The 17,557-nt window shown below is 41.6% G+C and overlaps 1 protein-coding gene across 7 annotated transcripts in view; it reads right to left on the bottom strand.

The window, feature by feature from the left end:
* LOC111148454 (calpastatin) overlaps positions 1–17,557 on the bottom strand; it is a 111,805-nt gene that overhangs the window by 6,788 nt on the left and 87,460 nt on the right. For 4 of the 7 annotated variants that reach the window (XM_022505006.1, XM_022505007.1, XM_022505010.1 and 1 more), the window contains 10 exons: positions 16,892–16,993; positions 16,317–16,400; positions 14,905–14,955; positions 14,705–14,776; positions 9,801–9,899; positions 8,060–8,167; positions 6,453–6,545; positions 5,466–5,510; positions 4,980–5,069; positions 3,430–3,501 (listed from right to left, as the gene is read on the bottom strand). In XM_022505006.1, coding sequence (XP_022360714.1) covers positions 3,430–3,501; positions 4,980–5,069; positions 5,466–5,510; positions 6,453–6,545; positions 8,060–8,167; positions 9,801–9,899; positions 14,705–14,776; positions 14,905–14,955; positions 16,317–16,400; positions 16,892–16,993 — 816 coding nt within the window. The remainder of the gene's footprint in view (positions 1–3,429; positions 3,502–4,979; positions 5,070–5,465; positions 5,511–6,452; positions 6,546–8,059; positions 8,168–9,800; positions 9,900–14,704; positions 14,777–14,904; positions 14,956–16,316; positions 16,401–16,891; positions 16,994–17,557) is intronic. The other 3 variants (XM_022505008.1, XM_022505009.1, XM_022505011.1) reach the window with 1 other exon arrangement.

Genomic DNA, 17,557 nt, shown 5'->3' with positions numbered 1-17,557 from the left:
TTTGCTTTTTTTCCCATTCTTTTTTCTTTTTATTACTCTAATTACGTGAGTTCTGCTATGTCTTTATGTTCACTAACCCTTTCTTGTGCTTCATAACCCGTTCAGTGTTTCAGTTCAGCTACTGTATTCTTTAGCTCTGTGACTTCTGTTTGGTACTTTGTCATTATTCCCATCTCTTGTGGAAGTTCTGTGCTCACCCATTCCTCTCCCAAACTGGGTGAACATCTTTTTCTTTTCTTAAGATTTGAGAGAGTGTGTGTATGGCAGGGAGAGGCAGTGAGAGAATCCCAAGAAGACTCCCTACAGTGCATGGAGCCCGTGGGGGTTGACATCAGGACCTAAGCCAAATTAAGAATTGGAAGCTTAACTGATTGAGCCACCCCTGGTGAGCATCATCTTAACTATTATGTTGACCTCTTTATCAGGTAAATCACATTCTGTTTTTTGTTTGTTTTCCTCCTGAGGTTTGATCTTTTTCTTTGATGTGGAGCCTGTTCATCCACTGCTTCATTTTCCTCGACTCTGTGTTGGTTTCTCAAACAGACAGTAGTAGTCCTGAAGGAGTGTCCTGATACAGGAGACGAACCTCATTGTTCAACCCTGCCCGAGCTCTTGGTTGTCTCTCGAACCTTTGTGATAGGCTCTTAGACAATTTTCTTTTTAGTGTCTCCCAGTAATTTAAGAGCGTGCCATGATCTGTCAGGGTCCCAAAGGGGAGGATCTCTTGTCAGCATCTAGATGGAAGCTGACTGGAAGCCAATGACTTACACAGCATCATTTAAAGAATGCACATATAAACAGTCCTGTGAGACCACAATCTAAGTCCTGCTGGCTTGCCAGAGCCCAGTGATCTGGGGGTCCCTTTGGTGGCAGTCAAAAAAACTAGCTCTCCAAATGAATATATTAACTGCTTTCCAGGAGATCCTGATAACCTGAAGTGAGGCAGGTGGAGACTAGAAAGATGGTGTCCACCAGCCTCTGTCTTGCAAAGTATCTGAGGCCCCGGACAAGTGTTATGTAAGATGCCTGACCCTCAGCCCAATGCGTAAGATGAGCCAAGACACTTTCACAGAAAGTCTGGGTGCTTCTCAGTTGGATGCCTCCATGCTGGACTCTGGAGCAGGTGAGTCTGTTTTCTCAGGCCCCTTCTCTCTCAAATGCAGGTCTTAAAAGGACAGGTGCCTAATAAGGGATTCAAATCCTTTGCTCCTCAGGAAGAAGCTGTGGGTTTTTTGTTTTTTTTTTTTTTTAAGATTTTATTTATTTATGAGAGAGAGAGAGGGAGAGAGAGCGAGCACAGGCAGACAGAATGGCAGGCAGAGGCAGAGGGAGAAGCAGGCTCCCCGCCAAGCAAGGAGCCCGATGTGGGACTCGATCCCAGGATGCCGGGATCATGACCTGAGCCGAAGGCAGCTGCCTAACCAACTGAGCCACCCAGGCGTCCCAGAAGCTGTGGGTTTTGAGTTCCCTTCTGATTATGGGTCATGGTTCCTGGGGTTGGGTTTATGTTAAAACTGTTCCTGTCCTGCTTCCATTTGGGATGCTCTCATTTGCTAGATAAGTAGGAGTCACTCAGCCAGTTTTGGGCTTTTTTTTCATAGGACATTGTTGGATATGTACCCGGAAATTGTGTCCACAGGAGAAGGTGAGTTCAGGATCTTCCTAGGTCACTACCTTGCTTCCTAGACTTTTGATGCAGCAGGAGTATGGTTTTTAAACTATACCTTCAGTTTCTCATTATAGTCAGGGGATCATAGTAATAACCCTTTAAATTTTATGTTCTTGGAGTAGGAAAGGATCTAGAAGTTGTCTCACCTAACTTGCATTCTTGCCTTGAGCACACGGAGTAATTTTGAGTAATGGTTTTGCTTCATTAATGCCCAACTCTAAGAAACCGGACCCTGTAACTTTTTTAGTAAGTTTTTAAGTAATTGCTATACCCAACATGGGGCTTGAACTCACAATCCCAAGATCAAGGTTTTCAGCTCTACCCACTGAGCTAGCCAGGTACCCCTGGATCTTGTAACTTCTAGTCAGTCATTGGTCTCGTGCATCATTTTTCATGTTGCTCTAGAAAGTAGAACTCATAGTCTTCCTTTCGAAGTGGCATCTAATGAATATTCTGGATCATAGAAACCCTCGGATCTTCTCTAATTCTGCATGCTACTTCCATGACCTAAGCTTTATACCAACCCCATTTCCTGGCATTATCTCCCCCACTGCTGCCACCACCATTTAAATATGTCTGAATTTGATATGGTTTTTACAGTGCATAACATCACATAAATTGCTGACTTTTTTTCTTAATGGCATTTTTAAAAAAAATAACTGGTGATTTACATTTAATGAAACATAGTACATGAATCTGAACTGTCAATGTGTTATATACATAGTAGTGATGTGGGTCTTTGGAGGGGGGAAGGTATAAAAAAATTCATCCTTCCCACTATTTGCCAAAGGCTTAATCTATCACAGGCTCAACTCTTAATGCCCCAAAGCCAACTACTGAGAGATCAAGTAAACTAAGGATTGATAAGGACCAATGAACTAGCAACCAGCAAGTCATCGCTGATCATAGGCAGGGCTCAAGCAGAGGAAGCACAATTACAGGTGTCTGAGGGAGGTGAACTTATGGAAGGAATTGGGCTGTAGGCTTATAAGTTGGAGAACTGCTTTTAAAGTGGTGAAAGAACTAGAAAGTTTATAATACAAGGACAAACCATCAACCGACTGGAGAGAGGTGATTATTGACCACTCAGACAGAAGGGCCATATCAGGGCAAGGAGGGGAGAGGGTTTCCAGTGGGAAGGTTGGTAGAGGACCTTTCGGATTTTGTGCAGAGTGGCCTCAATTTTCTCCATGAAGTTGAAGGCAAAGCTAGCTGTGCACACTGGCAGGCTGTAGCTGGAAGGGAGTTTGAGGAAAGTGGGACTGGACCTACACTGATTATGGGCTACCACAGCTTGGTGAGCAATGCGAACCGTAATACTTTGTGTGACAAAGGGGGGAAAATGCAAGAACTTGAATTGGGTTAAGAATGATCATTGAGGGGGCGCCAGGGTGGCTTACTGAGTTAAAGCCTCTGCCTTCGGCTTGGGTCATGATCCCAGGATCCTGGGATCGAGCCCCGCACTGGGTTCCCTGCTTAGCAGGGTGCCTGCTTCCCCGCTCCGCCCGCCTACTTGTGATCTCTGTCTGTCAAATAAATAAACTCTTAAAAAAATTATCATTGAGATTTCTAAAGGACCACATACTTTAAGTCTCTAAAACTTCAATTTCTTTAGCAAGATGTGCTCTGGCATATCCAGTGCTTCAACTATTAAACTACTATTTTATTCTGAATAGATTCCAGTTAGAAACATAATGGTTAAAAGGATAAATGCCACTCCATGTAATTGCTACTTTGTAGTAATATTTAGAGCCCTTTACCTTGGCGGAATCCTTTGCTTTCCCTCCATTCTTGGGTGCTTTGGAGCTGGGAGCAGTTCTCTTGACTCGGTCCTAAAGCAAAGGCAACGTAATGAGGCCATTGTTATCATCAGTCCATCGAGTGCAATTAAATAATGGAAAACTTTCAATATACATAGCAGTGTTTGGGGCGCCTGGGTGGCTCAGTGGGTTAAAGCCTCTGCTCTCAGCTCAGGTCATGATCCCAGGGTTCTGGGATCGAGCCCCGCATCGGGGTCTCTGCTCAGCAGGGAGCCTGCTTTCCTTCCTCTTTCTCTGCCTGCCTCTCTGCCTACTTGTGATCTGTCTATCAAATAAATAAATAAAATCTTTAAAAATATATATATATATACATAGCAGTGTTTAAAGGTAGAAAGTAAAAAGGATTAAAAATACAGAGGAAAATGTGGGTCACACTGATATTCTGCCAATGTCCATGAGGAAATAAGCTCATGAAAACAGCCTGTTTCTGTCAGTACTGGTTTTTATGTGCCAACAGAGCAAGGATGGGATACTCATTTTCAGTGTTACAGAAAACAAATTTAACAGCAGAAATCATCACAGAGAGCCAGAGGCAGGTCTTCTATAAAAATAAAGTCCTGTTTGCTAAAAAGGCATTATTTACCCAGGAGTGAGAAACAGGATGCTGAGGTAGTTAGGAATTCAATCACCCAACATGAGGGGCACTAACAATTTAGTGATTGGGAGAGCTGTTTAGTAAGAGCAAAACAAAAGCAAACAGCTCTGCACTATTAATTCTTCTGAAAATGACCATCAAGTGCACTCAATTCACTTTTCTATTTGTATTTACAGGTAAAAGGCCACATACTTTTTTTTCTTTCACCTTTAAGCACTTGCTCTGAGCACCTGCTCTGTCCCAGGAATTTTGCTAATGCTGACCTCAGCTGCTGCAGAGAGTACACAGCTCCCTGGTATAATAAACAGACCAAGGGTAGCCCAGAGTACAGGGGAGCCCTTCACTGGGTGTGGGCAGGGAGAAGCAGTGAGTGTGCCTGAAGGAGCTGATGCTTGACCTGGGCCCTGAGGGACAGATGGGCAACAGCCATGAGAAGGTGCAGTGCAGGTGGGGGCTGCTCTCATCTTCAATGAGCAGAGACAGAGCATTATTGCCCAGCACCAATAGTGTGGCCATCAAACACAATGGCTGTGGGGAGGGTACAGTGACATGAAAAACACTTATGAAATAATATTAAGTAATGTATTAGATATGGGCTTAAACATATATTACCTAAAGTAATGTATCACAAATATATATTTTAATATTTAAATACATGTAAGTATATACTAGTTTAGTTATATATATTATATATACATTAGATATAAATTACATTACATACAAATATATAATGTATCATAACATATATATACGGAAAAAGATAAATATGCCCAATCACGTTGGCAGGGTAGTATAAGTATGCATTTTTTCAACTTCTCTATGGCATCACTGAATTCATTCTGCAGCCTACGGTTCTAAGTAGACACAGAAAAGTCCATATGAAGAAGCAGAGTACCTCAGCTGTGTTTGACGTTTCCTTGGGTGCAGGACAGCTGTCAAAATCGCCTGAAAGAGCATCGATGGGGTCATTGTCATCTTCGGGTTTCTGAGATATTAACAGAAATAACCGTGAATAACCAGTGAAGCAGCACAAGGCAAAAATACCATAAGGGACACTTTCCCCCATCACTGAAAATAAGGTATTAAAAGAAAAAGGAAACCTTGCTGACATTCTTTTCCTCAATTTAGATGTGAAAATCCTTACAGCCTTACTTCCTTCTCTTTTAACAGTTTGCTTAGTATTCTGAGCCTCAATTGTTCAATCTGAAAAGATGGGTCTGTCTAAACACGCTCTCATGAGGGCTGGAAGAGAGAAATCACACACCCCACTCATCTTCGCATAGTACCAACCCCAGGGCAGGCATTCAATAAATTCCAGATTTCAGCTAGAATGAAAAAAAAACAACATTGTTTATGGGAACATGGCTGCTGTGGTATTTACCTTTGAGTCCTTGGGTTTCTTTGCAGGTGGCTTTGCTGGTTTGCCCTTAAAAACAGGTAGGTTACTGGTTAGACATAGCTCTTTGTAAAGGTTTCCCTAGGTGTAGTCAGAACTTGTAGACTCTCTGGTCTGATGTCTTGCCTGAGATGCAAGGGAGAGGGATGTGCAGTAAGGGATAAATCCCGAGTCTGGTCGTGGAAGTGAAGGAAACAATTGTTTAGGAACTTCCTGCCACCATGTGTTAAAAATTCAACTTGCAATATTACAAAAAGTAACTCGTGTTTTTTGTCTTAATTATAAAAGCTTATTATATGTTGGAAGCATGTGAGGGGCTGGGATGGCATACAGCTTTTCTTCAGGATTACAAGTATAACTCTGCGGGGACCTTACCCATCCTTCAAGGGCAAGGATGTTAAACGGTACCTCTCCCAGGGAATACAAGCAGGGTCAGATAGCACTACCAAGGCAGGGAGGCTTCTAGAAGGATGCAGAATGGCTGCCTTCAGGAATACAGAATGCAAACAAGGAGAACTGAATTCTCTAAGAGACACTGAAGAAAACACCTCAGGCCCGGGAGTTCTCAGCCCCACTACCAGCAGTAGAGACTGGGAAGGCTCTGAAGCTTCCTTGCTTCTCTCTCAGTAGGTGCGGAACGGGTGATGTGTCATCTCGCTGACTTGCAATGTGGAGCCAAAAGCTGAGGGTACAGGCCCAGCTGACCTGAGGACAACTGGCTGCATTTAGAGACAAAGGGCCCAAGACCTGACAGAGTATCTTTAGATCTAGCAGGAGGACTTGGGATGGGCAATCTGGTCTCGCCTATCTTTACTCAGAACAGTGCTGCTGGTGGTATCGTGCATTGAAAGCACTCCTTCATGTCACATTTTTATGCTGTTGGGAAAGTGCGCCTCCTCCTCCTTGCAAAGGAGATCTGAATGTTCGAAGCTTTGTGCTATCTAGTCAACCTCGACCTCAGCCTTCATTTACCTCGTTGTCGTTGTCCAGGAGGTGCCTGTACTCAGGCGGGATGGTGTCATCTCTTTCTCCCAGCTTGTCTCTGTGTTCGGCTTTAGCTCTTTCCTGAAAACATGAAACAGACCGAATAGTTGCTCCTTCACGTAGACAGTACTTTCTAAAACCTAGCAGCCAGAACTTACCCTACTTTCCTGAGACAAACACTCTATTTTCTAAGTAACAAGACAACAGGTAACTTCAACAGACCATGACTTGATGGGGGGTGGGGGGAAGTGAACCTTGGTGCTTCTACACGTCCATCCATACGTGTGGATTTCTACCTGTATTTTAACATAAATGATGCAATATTTGTCCCTAGAAACCGTGGAATGAAAGAAAACCCAACAGTATAAGCTATCTTTGGTCGTTATGTGAGTTCTATTTTTTAGATAAAAAGATCAAGTCACTGTATTTTGATATTTAGAGAGGAATTATTTACCACTCTGACATCTCAGAGCAACCCCGAAGGACCAGTCGGCATAGCCAACCTGAGTGAGTGTGCGAGTATGCTGACTGCTTGAGCTGGGGGGGGGGGGGGGGGGGGGGGGAGCACCTGCTGTTGGAAGCAGCAGCTAAACCTCCCTGCATCCTCACCTCTCGGGGGCACATCTGTCATAGATTCAGAGACATACGCTCCACACCCCACTCTCTGGGGGGGAGGGCAGGCTGTATTCTTCTGCATCATTATTTCATTTGCCAAATACAGGTCAAGTTCACATCAATGATCCTATAACAGAATGAAGACCTAAGGATCCTTTGAAATGCCCTAGGACATGGATCTGGCTGGTCACTTAGTTCCTGGTTCCAGGCTAAACAGACTATTGTTAGCATGGACAAGCACTTACTGATGTGCTGGGAGGTGTGTAGAGCTAACAGTGTGTGCCTTGCACACATGCCTCTGCTCAGTAGCAACCCTTGGCCCAACGCTTCATTTAGGGCTTTGCACGCAGAGATATGATGGCTCAGGAGGCTCCTAGGGAAACCTCTGGCAAACAGGGGAACTGTGCCCCTACAGGCACAGAATATGTCACCCTAAAAAATGCATGCATTTCGGGGCGCCTGGGTGGCTCAGTCCGTTAAGTGTCTGCCTTCCGCTCAGGTCATGATCCCAGGGTCCCGGGATCCAGTCTCGCATGGGCTCCTTGCTCAGCGGGGAGCCTGCCTCTCCCTCTCCCTCTGCTGCTCCCCCTGCTTGTGCTCTCTCTCATCCTCTCTCAAATAAATAAATAAGATCTTAAAAAAAAAATGCATGCTTTTCTAGATGATATACGTGATAGTGCTTATTGCCAGATAAAAAGACAAGTGAATGTGGGAGGAGAACGTAAGTAAAGCTGTACTCTCCCATCATAACTAAGTCTGGGTTTCTGAACAGGACATCTGCCTAAGCATGTGCCCTAGCAAAGTCCTCCCTGAGGCAAAAAATTCAACAGACTATAGAGAAGGAAAAAGTGAGCATTAAGTTATCCAAAGGTTCACTAAAACTCCCAAGTCGGAAGTCCTTTCCCCCCGCCTTTTATGTGCATAGTAGGATACCCTATGCTACAAAAACCTTTAATTTCACTTATATATATATTTTTTACCTTGACCTTATCCTCCATCGGTTTGTTGTCGTCAGGATCAGGCTGCCTTTGTCCTAGACTGTCAGAAAGTTGGTCCAGGGCATCGTCCAGTTCTTTATTGTCACGCTGCTAAAAAGCCAATGTCAATTAGTCACTGCTTAGCCAAATAAATCAGTCCTCTTAGTGGCCCCAACGTGGCCACTAAGACTTCCATAAACTCCATGAGACTTTCACTTGGGAGATGGGCAGGCCCTTGGGTGGCGCTCCTCCTCCTCATCTTTCTCTCTCTACGCTTGCATGGGCCTGTCTACCTACCCGCTAACTACCCCCAGATGCTTCTTTCCCCTTAAAAAAAAAAAAAAAAAAAAAAAAAGGCCCCTCTAAAAAACGGGGAGGGGAGGAGGGTGTTCCTGGACTGATGTGTTGGAAAAACCTCCCTTCCTATGCGTTCAGTGTATGCAACACTCCCGGTGACAGTCTGATGTCCCAGAAAACACAGGATGATGGCTTCTTTTCTGATTCCTACATGTATTCATTTAAGTGAAGACTGGGTTTGAGTGATGTCTTCATTCAAAATATTAAATGAAACTAGACTTTCTGACAGGAAATAGGATGGGAAAGGGGTCATCCTGATACATACTGGTAAAGGGCACAGAGGCTCGGGATTGCTGAGGTCTGCCGCTGCCTCAGCCAGCACAGAGCCCTCACGTCTTAAGGACAGAAGGGTAAAGAGCAGCCTGGGTCATGATGCTTCTTCCTTTCTGTGCGCGGGCACTTTCATCATTGTGGGCAGACACACACATACACGGGGCATTTTCCTGGTCTTAAGTGCTTCATTGGAGCCCCGGATAAGAGCTAATCATGGTGGAGCTCCCCATGGCTGAGTCTGGGCTTTGTCATTTGGGCCTCTGGATAATTTCAGATGATCCCGAGGCTGACCCAACAGCAGGAAAATTCATGCAGAATCTCCGACTAGAGCACTAAGCAGGCTTTGATGCTACATCAAAAGGAAAGGCAGCGTAGCTGACTTCACTAAAGCCACTTCATCTCCATCTAGCAAATGAGGCACTTGTTCTCATCCAAAGGAGATGGGGATCTGGTTTAGGGCGATCTCTTTGATGTGGTGTGGTCTCCTCGCCTCGATAATGTATAATTGGATACTGCGCAGAAAATTAATCAAGGAAGTCTGGAAAAGCTTTGGTCCCACAGAATTGCCTCAGGACATGTAAATAATTAAAACAGTCCTGATGTTGAGGTTTTTGTATTGCTATCATGAAAACGACAAAGTTTTCCTGGTATGAATGGGAGGGAAACTACTCCAGGACATACTTGAATTTTTGGGAGAAAGAGCTCAAACACTGAGCAATTCCATAAAATAAACCTGAGCTTCAATAATGGGCCGTGTTCATAGCATGTGTCAGGAAAAATATAAAGAGGAGAAACTAATCAGGAAAGCTAAAGAATTTGTCATATCTAATAATTCAAATATATGCACAATGCACACTCCAGCTCTTTCAATTCTAATAAAGCAACAGTAACATTAAGCTCCTGGACTATGTGTAAAATACTTCATACACATTGTTTCATTTACTTACTTCACATATTCTGTCATCTCCTCAAATCACCAGTCTTCTCTCTTGTAAAATAGAAGGTGCTTGGTCTTCCTAACGATTCTGTGTATTTTCATATACTCTAAGGCAAGGGCCCTATTTTCTTTCTTATTATTGTTACTATAAAAACCTATTTCGAAAATGCTGCTTACCTTAGTGTCAGGGGGTGGGCCAGCAGAGTGCATGGTAGGAGCTGGGGTTTGAGAAACCACTTCAGAGATGACAGCAGAAAGGTTAGCGTCTTCAAATTTCTTTGTTAAAAAAAAAAAAAAAAAATTATACACACACACACACGTATATAATACAGTACAGCTCCTATATACATGTCAGTAATATATTATATAAAAAACTATGCCTGCAATGCCATCACTTAAATACATTTTTTTAAAGATTTTTTTTTTTTTATTTGTCACAGAGACAGGGCGGGAGGGAGGGAGGAAGAGAGCGAGCACAGGCAGGGGGAGCAGCAGGCAGAGGGAGCAGCAGGTTTCCTGCTGAGCAAGGACCCTGATGTGGGACTCGATCCCAGGACCCTGGATCATGACCTGAGCCAAAGACAGATGCTTAACCAACTGAGCCACCCAGGCATCCCTAAATACTTTTTTTTTTTTTTTTAAGATTTTAAGAAATCTCTACACCCAGCATGGGGCCTGAACTCACAACCCCAAGACCAAGAGTTATAGGTTCCACAAACTGAGCCAGCCAGGAGCCCCTTAAATACAATTTTTAATACAGCTTTATTACTATTTATTCCCTTCACCCAAATGGATGCACAATAACACAAATCTTAAAAGCAGTTCTTGGGGCACCTGGGTGGTTCAATGGGTTAAACCCTCTGCCTTTGGCTCAGGTCATGATCTCAGGGTTCTGGGATCAAGCCGCATGGCTCTCTGCTCAGCAGGGAGCCTGCTTCCTTCTCTTTCTCTGCCTGCCTCTCTGCCTCCTTGTGATCTCTGTCTGTCAAATAAATAAATAAAATCTTTAGTTCTGATTCTACTTCTTCCTTCCATAGTTGCAGTTTATTACCATCTCCTAATTCCTACTGATATTTATTATTCTTAATTTTCAAAAATCTAATGACTTAAGAGTTACATGGTGTGTTTATACATTTTTCAGTGTACATTTAGGTTATCTGCAGTTTTCCAGCTTTCTTCTTCATAATTAGTTGCTCTGTGTACGTTTTTTTTTAAAGATTTTATTTATTTATTTGACAGAGAGAGAGATCACAAGTAGGCAGAAAGTCAGGCAGAGAGAGAGGGGGAAGCAGGCTCCCCGCTGATCAGAGAACCCGATAAGGGGCTCGATCCCAGGACCCCGAGATCATGACCCGAGCCGAAGGCAGAGGCCTAACCCACTGAGCCACCCAGGCACCCCTCTGTGTAAGTTCCAACAGTGGTTCTTTTTATGGTGCTGGCTCTACCTTGCCAAACTGTCCTGCCTCTCCGAAGCTGCAAGAAATTCATACTGTGAAAAGCAATGAAAGAGCAGGCTTGCTTTCTGTGGCCTCCCTTGCCTCAATCAGATATTTGTTACATATTTATAATTCTGATACAAGGTATATAATGATGTCCCAGTGTTGCTTTATACCTGGTATAGGTTGTGTGGTTTTAGCGTTATTTTTTTCTTAATGTTAAATAGTTTATTATTCCAGAATCTTTCTGAAATAGGGATTTATTCTCCTTTAACAAATATATGAAATCTTTTACGTTAATTTTTCAATTTTTTCCATTGATCTATAGCTTTGCATTCTGAATCAGAATGGAATTTACCATCATCATATAAATCAAACCCTACATTTTCCTGTTTTTATGCATATGATTTAGCTTTTCTAACATACTTTAGAATACTTTTATTGAGTTATATGAAGTATGATTTTAAGTTAAAAAATTGACTTACAAAATAACTGTAGGGATTTGTTGTAATTCTTTTAAAAAACATGGAGTCAGACCATTGTAGATGTTTTAATTTCATGTTCTCACTTTTCTGCTCATCTACTTCTCTTTTAACATCTGACGCCTTATACTATTTTCCAATCTGTTACTGATGTACACACAGCATGCACAATGGTATCTACAAATGTGGTATCTAGAACTAGAATATCGACAAATGCACAGATGTTCCTTTTTTCATAATTGTCATTTCTTTTTCAGGTCTTGTTATTGATTCTTTATACACCATTAAGCAGAAATGACAATAAAATCAACTTCTTATACTTTTTTTCTAAAAGAAATGCCTCTAGCTTAATTCTGAATATTTGATTCTTGAAGTTAAATAGATACTCTTTAGTACATTAAGGGATTATCTACTTTTTAAAGGTTTTTATTTAAAATATAAAATATGAATGCATGTGAAATATGAAATATATCTTTTATATGGACATTACTGATTGTTCCTCTGATACCCTACTATGCCATATGGATTTCCCTGCTATTAAATAAATCTTGAATTTCTAACAGTGGTAAATAATTACTTTAAAATTCTATATTCTGTTTGTTAAAAATTATACATCTACAAATTTAAGTGACTTTGGTTAACAATACTGTATTAATGGTATTTTAAGATTAGGACCATAATTACTTGTAGAAGCAACTATGTAGGCCATGTTTTTGAGAACATGTTTACGTCACATGGGACTACTGGTATTAAACATTTAAGAGTCAATTTTAAACTTCTCTTAGAAGCAACGTTTGAAAACAGTTCTAATCTCTTCAGTTTTTCTTCTGCTTAGGTATTATGAATGGTGTGTTTTATATTTTGTTTAAAAAAAGGTATTGCACATAGTTGTTTTTAGTAATTTAGTTGCTATCTTATACCACTTAGATCTCATTTTAAGTTTTGGGGACACCTGGGTGGCTTAGCTGGGTGAGCATCTGCCTTCGGCTCAGGTCAAGATCCCAGGGTCCTGGGATTGAGTGCCCCTAAGGGCTCCTGGCTCAGTGGGGAGGCTGCTTCTTCCTCTGCCAGCCAACCCCCGCTCCAGCAAATAAATAAAATCTTGAAAAATTACTTAAATTAAGTTTAATTCATATGATTACTATTATTTCTACCAATATTTTATAAAATGTAAATGACCAACTATTGATTCTTTCACTCATTTATACTCTCATTTTAAAATCCAATCATATTTTATTTGTAAGACTTTTTTTTCTCTTTTACAGTTGCTGCTATCTTATATAAAACTTTAGTCCAATCAAGGAACTGTGGGCAAGTTTAGTCTCAGGCTGCGATTTTCATCTCCTACTATACTTGACTGCTACTTTCTTTTGGGTAGTTAGGTGATAATAACTTATTTAAATGTAAAATAATAATTTATTTCTAATAATAGCTTTATAATAGCTTAAATTTGAAATTCAAAATCCAATAAACATTTGGTTAATCAGATTTCTCTTTTCCTCCATTACCGATGAAGGTATTTATGATAATGTATCTCATGAATACTGCTTTGGCTGCTTATCCAAGATTTTGATTTGCAAATGTCTTATACTTGATTTTTTAAAATAGTCTCTTCAGAATTTACTTCTTGATTTTAGTGATAGCAGTGGAATGTTTTTAACTTTCACTTATTTTTATTTTTTTAAGATTTTATTTATTTGAGAGAGAGAGCAGGAGAGCACAAGCAGAGGGAGTAACAGAGGGAGAGGGAGAAGCAGGCCCCGGCTGAGCAGAGAGCCCAACACAGGGCAGGATCCCAGGATCCTGGGATCAGAACCTGTGCAGAAGGCAGAAACTTATCTGGCTGAGCTACTCCGGAGCCCCTAAATTTATCTTTTTAAATAGAATTTCTATTTTATTGTAATCAAAGAACATGGAATGCACAGCCAGCACTCCTTTGTATTTGAACATTAATTCTGAGTCAGAATATAATACTTTTCCTCCAAAGTTCTTGGGACTTCCCCCAAACACTTTTCTACTTCGACCTTTTAACTTACCATAATTGGGTAATCGGCTATTTCTACTTTGTTCACAATAGATGCTAATAAATTTTTCCCTTTGCCAGATTAATTTTCCAAGATTATAATTTTTAAAAAATGATTATATTATCTCTAGTCATTTCACTGCTATACCTCTTCTTGGGTGGGTATAAAAATTCACTGTTGTATTTTCTTTGAACTTCTAAAAGATAAACCCCAACTATTACAATAATAATACAGGTGGTATGAGGAAGGGAATTAAGGCACTGGCTCCCCCTCATTTGTTGTTTTGCATCACTGTAACGATATGATTCCACATTCCTGGGATACTGCTCACTTTATATTCTCCCCTAACTTAGGACTCGGAGCCTCTCTGTACTGTAATGTTTGTATGGAGGTTCAGGAAGAGGGGAAGGTCATGGAATGGGGTGACTCATACTGCCTGGGCATGCAGTTTTCACAGGAGTCCAGTGAGGACCATGCACTGGTTAGTAATCCCTTCTTTGAAGGATTTATTGCTTAATCAAGTCCAAAAATGAGCAACTCCAAAGAATCATTATTTCTTCTAGTTGCTACTCATTCTGTTTCTCGACTGATACTGTCTACATAAGAACCTTGTAAATAGATAACCCAGATCCCACAGAAAAGGTCTGGAATTATACAAGTTTGGGCACTCCAACAGACTTACAATATGTTTGCATATAGATAAGCTCTAACAATCCTATAGTACAGCAACCTGCTTACCATTACCAACATTTCCTAAAATTTCCAGTAACAAAATTCCCTTTGAGGAACTATCTGTTCTACAAAGAGCAAAGTTTTCCTAGGAGGTACTTATAGAAGATGATAAATTGTAGAAATATCAACAGATAAAGTTATTTGAGATGTAAATTCTCTTTTTCCTAAGTATACTTGATAAAGAGTACATGCGCTTTGGTTCAGTCAGTTACACTGTTGCAAATACCCACTGTGCTGGTATAAGGTTTCATGATAGAACACTTCTATCTAAGGGCCACAACGGGCTAGAGAAGGCCTTTAATTTTGTGACTGTTTCCTTAACTCTAAGGTCAGATTCTAAGTCACTAGTTTCCATTTATTTCTGCCACCCTCCAAGTAAGGAAATAAACCAGGAGTTTCAGACTTACAAGAGGTGCAGTATTTGGGGAACCAGCGAAGTCCTTAGACAAAGCATCCAGAAGGAAGTCTTCACTCATGGCCTGTAAGAACCAGGAAATGTATCAACAAATGGCACCCCCCCCCCGTCCCCCCGCCAATCTGTTTCCTCTACAAAGGATGTCAGGGCCAAGTAAGAAAGATACGCTTAGAGAAAACTGGCTTTGCTTACCGGAAGCGATTCCCTGGGTGTTTTTGTCAGGAGTGGTTTTCCATCTTTATCCTATTTGGGAGAGAAAAACATGGCATAGATTCATTTCCCTTGATTTATCCTGGGGGATTTATCCCAAGTACGAATGCCTGTAAACATTGTAAGGCACCTATAGGCTATATCTGATGTTGCGTGTTATAAATCAGAGTCATCATTTCAGGAAAAAGATTCTTGCACCAGGGAATATGCTCTAATTAGTTCATATAGACCAATAGCTCACATGTATCAGGCATTCCATAGGTACGGGACTATAGAACAAACTGTGTACAACCTGTGACCTCAGAAGCCCACACATTAGTGTAGCGGAAACACAGGTGCATAGTCGAAGCAGCGTGACACGAGGTACTGGGTCAGGCGGCATACAGGACACGCTGGGAGCATAGAGACACACTCTTCACCCGCTTGGGGGATGGGCATTGCCAAAGTTTCCTGAAAACTGGTTAATTTCATTGGCAATGCATTCAACTACTATGCACTGATGCTGTCCGATGCCCTGTAGTAAGCCCTGGGAAAGTTACAGAAACTAGGATAGACAAAATTCCTGCCTATCATCTGAGCACATCCTTATGGCTCAGAGATGCCAAGCCTGAGATGACTCTAAGTGCCACTTCTGAGAAAGAGGACAAAGTCATGAAAGCATCTGCAGCTTTTTTTGTAAAGGAAAATTTATAAATAGATGGTAAATCCCATATATCCACATATACACAAATAACTCGGTGCAGGGCTACATATATGTATGGTTGTATATAAATGCAGTTAAATATATATACATTTAGTTGAATATGCTTTTAAGTATGCTTTAACAGCAGCATCATATGAAGATGATGGACATGTGTTCTGTCCACACGTTTGTGTCCCTGATCAAGTGATTTCACTTCAAATACAAATGCAGAATGGGGTCTCCCCATTGTGTCACTTGTTCTGTATGATCTGTACTTTCAAAATGAATGAAACAAAATAATTATCCTTCTACTTAATGTCAAACAGGCTTCCTTACTTTTTCAATGTATATCTAAGAGTTGCATATTCTTCTTCCTAGGAAATAATTATTCCTCGCTTTATTTCTCCTAGTTACATAAAGGTTTTCTAAGTTTTTCTTTGTTTCCGGTATCATAACAAACCATGTATCAAATGGGGGGAAAAATCAGGCAGGTTAGGCATTAGATTTTTTTTTCCACTTAAGAGTGAAAAGTCACTGAGGAATATTTTAACTTCACACCTGGTATGCCAAAAGAGTATTAGCAAACTATGTGGCATCTGAAACATTAAAAACAAGCTCTTTGTACTCTAGACCTGTTTCCATGTCCCTGCTTTATATTTATAAAATTCAGTATTAATTAAAATAAAATAGAAAAACAGCCCAGGCTGTTTACCTTGGCCTCTTCTAATCTATAATCAGGAGGAATTGTTTCTTCTTTTTCACCAAGTTTTTCACGATCCTCTTCTTTGGCTTTTTCCTGCATCAAGATTATACCATTTTCATGAGTAATACATCTCCATAAAGTGGATGTCTACGTGGCTCCATCTGAGATAAGTAACCCCAGAGACATACCTACGGCCCCCTGTGTAGAGTTCCCACAGCTCCCTCAGCTTTCCCAGCCTCCCCTACTTCCACCACCACTTCTGCCCGCTGGGCTGAAAGGCAACCCTGGGGGTGAGGGGCAGCTGCCCCTTCCCTGGGGACTCCTGGGCAGTGGGAATGGACAGGGCCCAGGCGAGACTCAGAGAATGTGAGCACGCCCCCCCACCCCCGCCGGCCACCGCTAGAGCCAAACACTGACGCTTACTCGGGTTTAGGTCATAAAGCAGGTATGCTTCCTAATGGATAAAGCCAGACGGTCATGTGTTGTGGGAAATATGGAGAAAAAAAAAAAAGGTGACTAACTTCCTTGGGAAGTGAAGACCACCAGTGACAGCTCCTTTCTAGAAGAGACTGAGCTGCTATTACCTTCACTTGATCCGCCATGGGCTTTCCATCCTCTGGATCTGCTTCCTTCTTCCCCAGGCTGCCGGCCAAGGCTTCCACTGCATTGTCTGGCACCATGCCTTTCTAGAAGCACATTTGTGGATACACTAAGGAGGTGATTAATCACTCCTTTAAAAGGAGACTACATCAAACAATTCAGAAGGGCATATCCTTATTTCAGGTCTAGATAAGAAGCAAATGTCATCTTTTAATAATTTAATTACCAACTGAATTAGAATCTAGGTTCAAGAACCTAAAATGTTAAACATTAGGCCAAGTCTCCCATGTTAAGCATTAAGTGCACCTAGCCACTTCCGTACTCTAACTCAGTGTCTTGGTTTGCAAACAAGACGATGGAATGGGAAATCCTCAGGGCAGAAAGCCAGATAAGAAGTGATCTTTATGGTGATCATTCTAGAGACTGCATAGGAAAGATGTTCAGAAGGGCCTAGGAGCGGACATTCTGCCCCATGCTCTGTGAAATCAGCCTAGCCCATCCTGGAGGTGTTGGCTCGGGCAGGGCCTCTGCTGAGATGCAGATGCTCATGCTCTTTACATGGCTTCCACTGGTCAAGGTGGATTCATGCTAATTCAGGGGACTGCCTGTGACCAACTGACCTGAGTGCCATAATGGGAATGGTCTACCTG

This window comes from Enhydra lutris, unplaced genomic scaffold (assembly GCF_002288905.1).
Source record: "Enhydra lutris kenyoni isolate GAN:26980312 unplaced genomic scaffold, ASM228890v2 scaffoldscaffold19, whole genome shotgun sequence".
Lineage (NCBI taxonomy): Eukaryota > Metazoa > Chordata > Mammalia > Carnivora > Mustelidae > Enhydra > Enhydra lutris.
The sequence above is the reverse complement of the archived record's forward strand: the minus strand, read 5'-3'. Positions and strand labels throughout refer to the sequence as shown.